Consider the following 13,170-nt stretch of genomic DNA (forward strand, 5'->3'; position numbering starts at 1 on the left):
TGACCCTGCAATTCCACTCTTAGATGTATAAACGAAAGAACTGGAGAAAACAGGTGCGCAAACAAAGAAAATGTATACAAATGTTCCTAGCAGTATTACTCACCATGGCCAAAAGGCAGATATAAGCCATTTCCAGCAGTGGATGAATGGATAAATAAAATGCAGTATATTCAGGCGATAAAATATTTCATATAAATGAAATCATATAAAATTTAGCCTTTTGTATCTGGCTTATTTCATTTAGCATTCACTGGTACTTCGTTTCTTTTTATGGCTAAAAATATTTTATTGTGTTACAATCTGGTCACTAGTAAATTGATGCTGAAAATACTGTGAACTTTATTAAATTGATGGGGAAAAGGGAGTGTTTTTTTAATCACGTGTCCTGGTAATGAGCTCTGTGGGAACATTTAATCTTTTGATTAACCTTGGCTTTCTTGTAAAGAAATGTTTTTACTTGGATATATTCAGTATTCTGATACATGGAGGACTGTTATAAAAGGAACCAAAAGAGTTACTAACATTTTCAGGCAGCAGTGGTGTAGGAGTATGGAAAAGAGTTTTTGTATTAACCAAAATGTGAGTGAAGATATATACAATACTTTATATTTTGGTCTTGTGATTAGAAACAAGGCTGTTGAAATTTTGGATTGTATTCTTATGAATTATATTGATTTATACCCGGATTACCCTATTAAACAATATTAATTACTGGGTTTTTGTGGACCTTGCAAACAGTAATGTCGTGAAAAACTACCTTGTTTTAGAAGCCATCCTGAATTGATGGTTCCTGGGCAAACCGTTAAACGATAGCTTATCCTTTCCTGAATGCAGAGATGCTCTGCATCAGTAAATATGGTAAGAACACTTTTGAGTGTCCTTTAATCCAGGTAGCTGGGTAACTCATAAGACAGCCAGTTCTGTTTGAGGAAGAACGGTCCCACCCCCACATGGCCATTGCCTCCCTGGACTCTCAGCTCACCCTGTCACCTCTTAAATGTTCTTGTGGGTTTATATATTTAATAATAACATATAAATAATTAGTATTACTGGTATTTTGTTAAATTTGATGACTCACTGGTAGGGCTCCACAGGACTCAGAAGAGCTGTTATACTCATGGTTATGGCTTGTTAACTGTGAAAGGGTACAGGTAATAATTAGCAAAAGAAAATGAGCTTGGAGGGAATTCCAAAGGAAACCAGGCCCAGGCTTCCAGTGTCCTCTCTAGGGTCATACTTGATTCTCTCAGCTGTGACAAGTGACATGCATGAAGGGCTGTCAGCCATGGGTCCTCACCTGGGCCTTGGTGTCCAGGGTTATTGTTGAGGGTCAGTACCGTGGCTACATGGGCCTTAAAGATTGCTCTCAGCTACCCAGATTCCACCCAAAGCAGACATAGGCAGTTGCCATTTAGTCACAAGCTATCTGGTCACGCTGGTGGTAAAGGTGGTCCTATGCCGCAGGCACGCAGAAACTCTCTTCTCAGGCAGAACGTGCTAAGGGCTCAGAGCTCAGCTCATAGGAGCCAGCCGAGGGCCAGCGAGGACAGGGAATTTGCAGGGTTTGAGCAACCCAGACCTACTATGTTAATGTTTTCTTGCCCAGGTTTATTAGGATGTTGTTTGTAATTTATATTATATGCTGAGAAGAATTAGACTAAAATCCTCAAAGAGGATCACATATTGGGAAGCAACACCATACAGGAGTTCCTGTCGTGGTGCAGTGGTTCTCGAATCTGACTAGGAACCGTGTGGTCGTGGGTTCGATCCCTGGCCTTGCTCGGTGGGTTAAGGATCCGGCTTTGCTGCAAGTTGCAGCATGGATCACAGATGCAGCTCAGATCCTGTGTTGCTCTGGCCATGGAGTAGGCCAGCAGCTGCAGCTCTGATTTGACCCTTAGCCCAGGAACTTCCATGTGCTGCACCTGCTACCATAAAAAGAACAAGAAAAAAAAAGACTAACATAGAGGCATCCAGTTGATACAGTTGCACTTTGGTGACAGAACCACTGCACTAGTCCAAAATGGGCAAGCTAGGGTCTAAGGGTAAATACAGCCTGCTGCTTGCTATGTACTGTCCATGAGCTAAGGCTGGGTTTTGCATTTTTAAAATTATTTTTCTAAAAAATCAAAAGAAGAATATGTTTGATGCCTGAAAATTATATGAAGTCAAGGAGTTCCCTGGTGGCCTAGCAGGTCAAAGATCCGACATTGTCACTACCATAGCTCTGGTTCCAGCTGTGATGCGGGTTTGATCCCAGGCCCAGGAACGTCCACATGCTGTGGATGAGGCAAAAAAAAAAAAAAAAAGAAGGAAAAAGAGAAAGAAAATTATATGAAGTTTAAATGACAATATCCATAGGTAAACTTAGCTACTTTTCATGCTACAGCAGCAGCGTTGAGTGTTTGCAGTAGACCAAATGGCCTGCAAAGACTGAAAAAGTCTTTATGTAAAAGTTCGCTAACTCCTTGACTTCCCCTTCTTTAGGGCTCCTCCTGACTGTCACTGTCTTTCTGTCCCTGATATGGAGTGGCAAAGCGTTATCACTGGATTTCATCTGAGAATAATTATGATAGTTTTTACTTTTGTACTTTGAGCATTTGGCAGTGCTATTTCTTTGAATAAAATATATCTTTTACTTTCATGCAAATTTAAACATCTCTTAAAGTCATATTTAATGATTTTTATAATATATAATGTTTTTAAACATAGCTCCTAAGAAGCCAGAATCTACAGATGATGAAGAAAAAATCGGAAATGGAGAGAGTGATTTAGAAGAAGCTTGTATTCTGCCTCACAGTCCTATTAATGTGGACAAAAGGCCCATAACAATTAAATCACCCAAGGTGAAGTATTTTTTGGTTCTAATACTGGCTTAATAGAAACACAGCACATTGCAAAGGAATCCACAAGTATTGTCACTTTGTTCTTAAATCTCTGAAGCATAGGGAGTATAGTGGGTTATTAAAGGCATGAGTAACTGCTGCAGTGATCCTCAAACACACTTGACTTGTGGTGCCCTCGTCAAGTTGATAGCTAGAGAAATGTTTCCCTTTGCTTTTAATAGTACATTGATTATATCCTTATTTGTTTACCATTTATTCATTGATTCATTTATTCACTCATCCATTGACTATATCCTTTGTTCCAGAAACTGTCCTGGTCCCTGGAACTGTTAATATGGATGGTAATCTAACCTTGTATGCCAGGTTAGCCCATTCCAAAGTACATAAGTGTAGAGCTGAATTCACTCATAATCCTGTTTATGATATAGTTGTTTTTACCATAAATTAGTTACTAAATTTAAAATTTTTTACCAATTTAAACCTAGGAGCATTTATTTATATTTCGTTCAAGTAACTCTTTATAATTTTTTTTTTTGTAGTTTTAGAGCACATGTTAATATAAATAGGGTTAACAGTGAAAATGGTTTTTCTTTGTCAGGATAAATGGCAGCCAATCTTGAGTACTGTTACAGGTGTTCACAAATACAAATGGCTGAAGCAGAATGTTCAGGGTCTTTATCCTCAGTCTGCACTCCTCAGTACAATTGCTGAATTTGTCCTTAAAGAAGAACCAGTGGATGTGGAAAAAATGAGAAAATGCCTACTAAAACAGGTAAATTTGCTGAGAACATTCTTCTCTGCCTTGGATAATACATAAACACTTAACAGGTATGCCTTGGTGTTTTGCAGTTGGAGAGAGCAGAGGTTCGCCTGGAAGGGATAGATACAATTTTAAAACTGGCCTCCAAAAACTTCTTACTTCCATCTGTGCAGTATGCTATGTTCTGTGGATGGCAAAGGCTTATTCCAGAGGGGATTGATATAGGGTAAAACTTCATAACACTTTTTCTTAATTAAGGGAAGCTGTGGCAACAAAGTATTGTTCTGTTGAAGTTAAAAGTTGGCAGTATCTAAGTAAAATTCTTCATCTTTGTTTGAAAGGGAACCTCTTACAGATTGTTTAAAGGATGTTGATTTGATCCCACCTTTTAATCGGATGCTGCTTGAAGTAACTTTTGGCAAACTGTATGCCTGGGCTGTTCAGAATATTCGAAATGTTTTGATGGATGCAAATGCCAAATTTAAAGAGCTTGGTGAGTTAAAAATCTGCTGGCTAAAAGGCTGTATTAAAATCGCTGTCAAAGTGCCAATGATGACATCAGCATTATTCTCTAGTCTAGTTCTCAATTATATGTTCTGGAAACTTGCAAATGCTGATTTTTGCTTTGACAACTTTAATAGAATATACATTAGAATGATAATCTAAGCCGCTTGAAACTTTCTCAAATTTTAAACAAAACTTTCAAAATGTGGCAGAAGATGCACTCTTGTAATATCTTAATAAAAATCTTTTACATTTTAATATTTTCACGTATGCTGCTTACACCATACACCCTAAAATGTGTATTCTGTATTAATACTTAATTTCCTGGACAGTTTGAGCATTTGCAGAGAAGTGGTAGGATTGGTTTTGTGGGAGAGAAGTGAAATATCTCTCTTATATTTTGAATGAAATGTGTAAGCCACCAGGGATATTTAGAAGAGCCATGTGATAAGTTTTTTAGACAGATGCGGAGTGATGGTATGATTATTGCAAAGCAATACAGATCTTCCTGATGTCCATATGCTATGGGAAATCTGATGAAGAAGACAGACTTTTAAAAAAATCTGAAATAAAGCTAATGCTTTCTGTATCATGTATGTTCTTGTGTCCATGCTTAAGAGATTTATATAGGTGCCAATTCTTTGTAGGTATCCAGCCTGTCCCTCTGCAAACCATTACCAATGAGAACCCATCAGGGCCAAGCCTGGGGACGACCCCACAAGCTCGCTTTCTCCTGGTCATGCTCAGCATGCTCACCCTGCAGCACGGCCCCCACAACCTGAGCCTCCTGCTGAACTCTGGCACGCTCGCCCTCACACAGACAGCCCTTCGGCTCATTGGTGGGTTTGCAGTTGCCCTTTGTGAAAATGCCAAGGTTTTGCCTTGATCTCTCTCTCTCTCCTTTTATAAACTGTATCTTTATTGTAGTAAAGTAAAAATAACATAAATTTACCTTTAGTTTATGATTCATTGTCAGTAAGCACATCTACAGTGTTGTACAAGCATGACTACCATCTAGTTCCATAACTTTTCATCACCCCAAATGCAAAACTGTATCCATTTAGCATTTAATGACTCCTGATTTCCCACTCCCCCAGCTATTGGCAACAGCAAATCTGCTTTCTGTCTCTGTGGAGTTGGCTCTTTTGGATATTTCATATAACATCGCTATTTCATAGCAACACTAGATCCAAGCCGCGTCTGCAACCTACACCACAGCTTATGGTTAACTCCAGATCCTTAACCCACTGATTGAGGCCAGGGATCGAAGCTGCAACTTCATGGTTCCTGGTCAGATTCGTTAACCACTGAGCCACATCGGGAACTCCCTGTTTTATTTTTAGTTAAGGCCACCCCATTTGCTGTGAAGTATTTCATTGTGGTTTGTTTTACACTTCACTAATACTGAATGATGTTGAGCTTTTTTACATGTGCTCATATATCTTTCTTGGAGAAATGTCTATTCAGATCCTTTGACCATTTAAAAATTGAGTTGTTTGTGTTGTTGAGTTGTGGGGCTACATATCTGGATGCTAAACTTTTAGAAGTTACATGATTTGAAGATTTTTTTTTTTTTACTTCGATGAACAGAAATTTTAAAATTTGATTGTCTCATTTATCTATTATTATTTTGATGTCATGTCTAAGAAATCATTGCCAAACACAAGGTCATGAGGATTACCCATTATATTTTTTCTTTTGGAGTTCCCGTCATGGCACAGTGGAAACAAATCTGACTAGGAACCATGAGGTTGAGGGTTTGATCCCTGGCCTTGCTCAGTGGGCTAAGGATCTGGCGTTGCTGTGAGCTGTGGTGTAGGTCGAAGACATGGCTTGGATCTAGCATTGCTGTGGCTCTGGCATAGGACAGAGCTCTGACTGGGTACAGCTCCGATTAGACCCCTAGCCTGGGAACCTACATATGCCATGGGTGCAGCCCTGAAAAAGACAAAAATAAATAAATAAATAATTTTTAAAAATTAAAAAACTTATTTTTTCTTTCGAGTCTCGTGTTCAGATGTTTGACTCATTTTAAGGTAACTTTTTAATATGGTATGGGTAAGGTTTCACTGTATTTCTTTTTGGTTATCCAGCTGTTCCAATACCATTTGTTGAGAAGACTCAAGTTCTTAGAACCCTTGTCAAAAATCATTAGACTGTAGATACTTTAGTTTATTTCTAGATTCACTTCTGTCCTGATGGTCTGTGTGTCTGTTATTATGCCAGTCCCACATTGTTTTGAACATTGTAGCTTTGTTGTAAGTTTTTAAATTGACAGGTGAGTCCTTCAACTTTGATTTTCTTTCTCAAAATTATTTTATTTTGGGTCCCTTATATTTCCATATGACTTTCCATGTATGCAAAAAGGCCATTGGAGTTTTGTAGGGATTGTATTGAATCCGTAGATCCTGTTGAAGAATATTACCATCTTAATAGTAGTCTTTAATTCCATGCACATGGGATGCCTTTATATTTATTTAGGTTTTTCATTTCTTTGAGAAGTATTTTATAGTTTTATTGTTATCAAGATAATGCTAGCCTCATAGAGTTAATTAGGAAGTAGTTTCCACCTATTTTGTCTTTGAAAGAATTTGAGAATTGGTGTTAATCCTTTTTTTTGTTAGTTTTTTGTTTTTGCTTTTTAGGGCTGCACCTGTGGCATATAGAAGTTCCCAAGCTAGAGGGTCCAATTGAAGCTGTAGCTGCCGGCCTGTGCCACAGCCACAGCAACTCAGGATCCATCTGCAACCCACCCCACAGCTTATGGTTAACTCCAGATCCTTAACCCACTGAGTGAGACCAGGGATCAAACCCGCATCCTCATTGATACTAGTCAGGGTCGTTACCACTGATCTACAATGGGAACTCCTTTTTTTTTCTTTTTCTTTTTTGGCTGCCCCATGGCATGTGGAGTTCCCAGGCCTGGGATCAGATTTGATCCTTGGTTGTGACCTATGCTGTGCGGCAATGCTGGATCCTTTAAGGATGGGGATCTACATGTGCCCTGGCCCTGCAGAGATGCTGCCAGTCCCATTGAGTTTTTTGTTTTTAATGTACACGTTAATAGATTTAAATTTTCCCCTTAGTAGTGATTTTTCTGCATCCCGTAAGTTTTGGTATGTTGATCTCTTGTGTTCATTTGTCTCAGGGTATTATTCTCTTGTGATTTTTCTTTCTTTAGCTGGCTGTTTAAGTGCATGTTAATTCCCACATACTTGTGAATTTTCCAGTTTTCCTTCTGTTAATTCTAGTTTTATTCCATTTTTGTCAGAGAAGATAATTTATATGATTTTAGTCTATTTCAATTTATTGAGACTTGTTGTGTGGCCTAACATATGGACGCTTCTGGACAGTGTTCTCTGTGTCCCTGAGAAGAGTGGGTGTTCTGCCCGTTTTGTGTAGAGTATCTCTGAGAAGAATGTGTGTTCTGCCTTTTCTGTGTAGAGTGTCTCTATATGTCTGTTAGATCCGATTGGCTTATAATGTTCTTTGCCTGAAATTTGGAGAGGCTGCAGGCTCAGTGTTCTAAGTACAAATGAAAGAGCAAAGCTATCCTTAGTTCTTTGATTTTGTCAGTCTTTGTGCCTACACCTCATTCAGAAATTATGCATCAGCCTCTATGAGTAGAGATCTGATTCCTGCATATCTCTTTAGCAACTAAAAACTGCTTTTAAAAAAAAGCTTAGGAGTTCCCATCGTGCATTAGTGGTTAATGAACCCGACAAGGAGATTGTGGGTTTGATCCCTGGCCTTGCTCAGTGGCTTAAGGATCCATTGTTGCTGTGAGCTGTGGTGTAGGTCACGGACGTGGCTTGGATCCTGAGTTGCTGTGGCTATGGCTGTGGCCAGCAGCTGCCACTCCAATTCTACCCCCAGCCTGTATACCGTGAGTGTGGCCCCAAAAAGAGACCAAAAAAAAAAAGCTTTGTGTATTTTCATCTAGAAATGGCTCATCTTTTTATGCCATCTCCTTTTTTTCCAGTGGTTCCAGTGATAAAAGTCATAGCACAGATCATTACTTATGGGGCTGCTTCTGTTAATGGTACTGAAGAGTTTAAATTCTAATATGCCTACTGGCTGCAAAAAGCAAGGGAGTTGTGTCCAATAAATACATATCTATATTTGTCATTTTCCCTGATCAAGGTGACTTCTCTTTCATATAAGAAATTGTAAGCATATAATACTTCATATTAATTTTTATGTAAACATGCATATGTAATAGCCACAAAATACAAAACCACTTAAAAAAATTCCCCTGTTTTTCTTACTGCAAAATGTATTCAAACCATTAGCAAATTCAGCATTTACATGGTTAACATTAAAGCTGCCAGGGTAGATCCCAGCTGGAATGTAACCCCTGCCCCTTCTGGGGCCTCATAAGGGCACTGCCAACCTGAAGAAAAGGTGATTTTTTTCCCCTCCAGTTTATCTAAAGCTTTACTTCAGACCTTAATTGAATAGCCTTTTTTTTTTTTTTCCTCAGTCTTCGAGGAGGGAGGAACACAAACTTCATTCTTTTTCCTTTTTTTCTTCTTTCAGCTGCACCTGTAGCATATGCAAGTTCCTAGGCTAGGGAATTGGAGCTGTAGCTGAGGCTGCAGCTGAGGCCACAGCCACAGTAACACCAGATCTGAGCCGTGTCAGTGACCTACGCTCCAGCTTGTAGCAACGCTGGATCCTTAACCCACTGAGCAAAGCCAGGGATCAAACCCTCATCCTCACGGACACTATGCCAGGTTCTTAATCTGCTGAGCCACAATGGGAACTCCAAACTTCACATTCTTGTCCCACCTAAGCCCATCTTTGGCAATGTTCAGGGCACGTTTTCCTCCCACCTGGTGAGAGAACGAAGACCACAGGGTTACCAGGGTTGTGTTTTCCTCTCATTCGGGCCAGCAGGCTGACTCGTGTGGTTGAATTTATTGTTAAATTTTACTTCTCACAGCTGACAGCTCAGCTTCTATTTCATACCATGGGTGGTGATTTCTTGGCCACCAGGGCCAAATGTTCATCATGTTCCACTCTTGCATTCTTGCTTGTACCAAGCAAAGCTTTTGAAATCCTTGAGTGAGTCAGGCTTGTTCTAGAGAATCCCATTGCTGCCATCCCTGTGTCAGGGTCCCTGAGACCACCGCTGGGTTTAGCGATTTGCTAGCAGGCTTCACAAGCCCCAGATAGAGTTATACTCAGGGCTAAGATTTATTACAGTGAAAGAATCAGCGAAGGCATGTGGGCAAAGTCTGGGAAAAATCAGACCCAAGTCTTCTCCCTGGGAGACCTACAGAATACACTTAGTTCCCCCAAAAAAGAGTTGCAACCACACATGTGAAGTGTTGTCTTCCTGTGTAGAGAGTGGAGAATCAGTGCCCTGGGCTTTCCCTGAGGCAAGTCATGTAGGCACCTCTGCCTGGCATTTGGCTAAGTTCCAGACCTGCAGAAGGAAGCAGGTTTCAGCAAAGACCATGTTGTTTGTACAAAGAGTGTAGGCACAGGGACACATTCTTGGCATTTAGGGGATGGTGGGAGTGCTCACGAATCCAGGTTCCCAGAGGCCAACCTTATAAGCAGGCCTTTCTAAGGGACAGCAGGACCAAGTCTGCTGTGTTAGCTCCTTTCTGCACAGTACCATAATTAAAGTTTGTTAATTTCTCCCTGTTCATCATTTAGTGTTTGTCTTTTGTTTTTCTATTCCAATCAAAATATGAGTGATGAGTGTGCTAATAACTAAATTCGTTTTGCTTTTTGGAGCAGGGCATAGTTCCTAGAAATAGAATAAATGTTTTTTCTGTGTATTTTTATATCTTTTATATCTTCTGATACCTATTTATATATTTTGTCCTCATCTTACCTTTTAAATATTTTAGTTATCATCAATAAAATTTCTTATGGTATGTTTTACTGATTTAAAAAAATACACTATGGATTCTTTTTCTTGGTTGTACACACAGCATGTGAAAATTCCCAGGCCATGTTAATGACAACACTGGATCCTCAACCTGCTGAGCCACCAGGGATCTCCAGATTCTTTAGAATTATCACCTTCATTAATATATTAAAAATGTAGATTAAGATTAGGAAATCATAACTGCTTATCGGCTCATCTGCTGTTTTTTTTGTTTTTTGTTTTTTTTTGTTGTTGTTGTTGTTGCTATTTTTTGGGCCGCACCCCCGGCATATGGAGGTTCCCAGGCCAGGGGTCGAATCGGAGCTGTAGCCACCGGCCTAGGCCAGAGCCACAGCAACGCGGGATCCGAGCCGCATCTGCAACCTACACCACAGCTCACGGCAACGCCGGATCGTTAACCCACTGAGCAAGGGCAGGGACCAAACCTGCAACCTCATGGTTCCTAGTCGGATTCGTTAACCACTGCGCCACAACAGGAGCTCCTCATCTGCTGTTTTTAATGCTCTGATAGGCCCCAGTTGTGATAATGTTGAAGAAGACATGAATGCTTCTGCCCGAGGAGCTTCTGCCACAGTTTTGGAAGAGACACGGAAGGAGACAGCCCCAGTGCAGCTCCCGGTTTCAGGGCCGGAGCTGGCGGCCATGATGAAGATTGGAACCAGGGTCATGAGAGGCGTGGACTGGAAATGGGGTGATCAGGTACTTAAGAGATTTGACTTAAACACAGGAACCGCACGTTAGTCACCATTGGTGCATCCTGACTTTCATGGTATGTGTGGGTAGCAGCTAGAACATATGCTACCTTCCCTCAGGACATGTATGATTGACAGGTGACATAGTTGTCAATTCCCCGGCAGGTGAATAGAATCTCAAAGCCAGTAGGGAGTAGCAGCAGCCTGCTATAGGGCCCTCAGGTAGGGTCAAGTCTGTGAGGAGTGGTGAGTGTTTTCAGGAACCTTCTGGCATGGGCCCGACTGGAGGAGCAGCCCAGAACAAGAGTGAGAGTGAGCAGGAGAGGATAAACCTCAACTCAATAATCATGTTGTGAAAGCTCTGATGGTGGCCTCTGCCAGCTGATGGCTGTGTGCCTGCTACGTGCCCCAACCCAGCAGCTGCTGGCACTTACTTAGGCAGTGCCTACCTTTCTTCTCCCCCGCAGCCCCTTCCTCTTGCATTTCTTCAGGTCTCCCTGGCAGAGGTCAGGAGCTGGGCTGTGCACCATTACCAGAGCCACTGGCTCAGGACTGAGTTCACCCTCCTGTGATGTGGAGCATTCTTGTCAGGTGCAGGTTTTTTCAGCCTTACTTTTAAGTACATACCTACTGAGAATTATCTCAGAAATCAAAGTGTCCAGAACAGGGAGCAGTGTCCTAAAAACTACTTCTACTTGTAGAAATGAGAGGTGGAGATGAGCTCTAGGATCTGAGGGAAAACTGAAGAACAAGAGGGAACAAAGAGATGCTGTGCTTGCTTGAGGTTCCTGAGCTTCTGAGGCCCCGTGAGGGATTGAAGGGGCCGAGGGTCGGGCAGCAAGTCCAGGCTAGAAAGTCTTCTCTCTGCACTGGCTTAGAGAGGACACTAAGTGAGCTGGTACTTTGCCCACTTACTCTGTGGTGAAGGAATACGAGGTTAGTCCTGGTGTACACTTTATGTATGTGTGTGTTAAGTGGGTTTGGAGCTCTCTGTTGACTCAAAGTCTGTGCGTAGTGCTGCCACCACCCTCTTAACCAGTCTTTATTTTTGCTTCCCCAGGATGGACCTCCTCCTGGCCTGGGCCGCGTGATTGGTGAACTTGGAGAGGACGGGTGGATCAGGGTCCAGTGGGACACAGGCAGCACCAACTCCTACAGGATGGGGAAGGAGGGGAAGTACGACCTGAAGCTGGCGGAGCTGCCGGCCTCCACGCAGCCCTCGGCGGAGGACTCGGACACAGAAGATGACTCTGGTTGGTGCTAAGGGGCCTGGCAAGCTGTGTCCTTTCATCTGGGAGTGAGTGGCACTCTGTAGGCTGAGCTTTCCCTGAAAGTCTGGTTTAAACAGTCCCCAGGTGATTGTGATGGACTCGACTCTCCTGTGCCCCTAAGACAACGTGGGGGGTGGGGTAGTGCAGGGCTTGCTGTGTCTTCGTCTCTGGTAGACCTTTGGGGGCCCTGAGCCGGTACCTGCAGGAGTGGATATTTCCTTCCCTCCAAGGCCCACCCCTCAGACTGTGGTACGTAATAGTCCATACTTTATTGCCTTAGGAAAAGTAGAGGTGAGAATTTAGAGTGCTCTCAGAAAGTTAAACCCGGGGCAGGGGGTGCAGTGCAAGGTTGTGGGAGGATGTATCTGAAAGACCTTGGGATGCTGATCTTGGTGAGATTGTCCAGGAGGCCAACTCTGGTTCTTGAGGCTCAGTGGTCAGCTGTAGGCACAGGATGGCTGGGATCCTAAGGTCACTGGTATGGTTAGGAGAAGAAGCCCAAGAGGCTGAGCTCACTAGAGAAACTGGGGTGTGGAAGGTGGCAGAGGCTATGCTCAGTGCTCAGTATGTGCAGGCCACTCCATGCGTGTCAGCTGGAAACAGATGACCCCTGCCTTGGGCATATGAGGAAGAGTGTGCAAGAAGCTATGTGGCCCTGCCCAAAGTGGGCGGTGCTTGTTTTGTTATTGCATCTGACAGGGTCCAAGCCAGGTGTTCCTCCTCCCAGCTCCCTGCCTGGTGGCCTCACTTGGGAAGGCTGAGAGGGCTCAGTTCCATGTGTCTCCTCATCTGAAAGCCAGTGGCCCAGACACATGAGCGCCTAGCTCCCCCCACATGAAGGCAACCACCTCATCTTTGTCCCGCCCGTAGCCAGCTCATCAGCAACCAGCTTTTGACACTTGAGAAGCTGTTTTGCTAAGGAGTGAATCCTTGAAATTGTTTTACTGCTTCTAAGCTGATGTGAAATTACTTTAGAAAATTTAACTGTAATTTAAAAGGCTTGTTTCCTTTGAGGAAGGTGGGGCCAAAGCTGATGAGATTTTAGTGCATCCTAAATTCTGTCTTTTTTTTTTTTTGTCTTTTTGCTATTTCTTGGGCCGCTCCCGCGGCATGTGGAGATTCCCAGGCTAGGGGTCCAATCGGAGCCGCAGCCACCGGCCTACGCTAGAGCCACAGCAACGTGGGATCCAAT

The 13,170-nt window shown here is 42.4% G+C and overlaps 1 protein-coding gene across 4 annotated transcripts in view; it reads left to right on the forward strand.

The window, feature by feature from the left end:
• HERC2 (HECT and RLD domain containing E3 ubiquitin protein ligase 2) overlaps window positions 1-13,170 on the forward strand; it is a 214,175-nt gene that overhangs the window by 96,639 nt on the left and 104,366 nt on the right. For all 4 annotated transcript variants that reach the window (XM_047772566.1, XM_047772568.1, XM_047772567.1 and 1 more), the window contains 7 exons: window positions 2,713-2,846; window positions 3,445-3,618; window positions 3,696-3,832; window positions 3,948-4,099; window positions 4,758-4,949; window positions 10,527-10,714; window positions 11,768-11,960. In XM_047772566.1, the coding sequence (XP_047628522.1) occupies window positions 2,713-2,846; window positions 3,445-3,618; window positions 3,696-3,832; window positions 3,948-4,099; window positions 4,758-4,949; window positions 10,527-10,714; window positions 11,768-11,960 (1,170 nt within the window). The remainder of the gene's footprint in view (window positions 1-2,712; window positions 2,847-3,444; window positions 3,619-3,695; window positions 3,833-3,947; window positions 4,100-4,757; window positions 4,950-10,526; window positions 10,715-11,767; window positions 11,961-13,170) is intronic.

This window comes from Phacochoerus africanus, chromosome 3, assembly GCF_016906955.1.
Source record: "Phacochoerus africanus isolate WHEZ1 chromosome 3, ROS_Pafr_v1, whole genome shotgun sequence".
Taxonomy (NCBI): domain Eukaryota; kingdom Metazoa; phylum Chordata; class Mammalia; order Artiodactyla; family Suidae; genus Phacochoerus; species Phacochoerus africanus.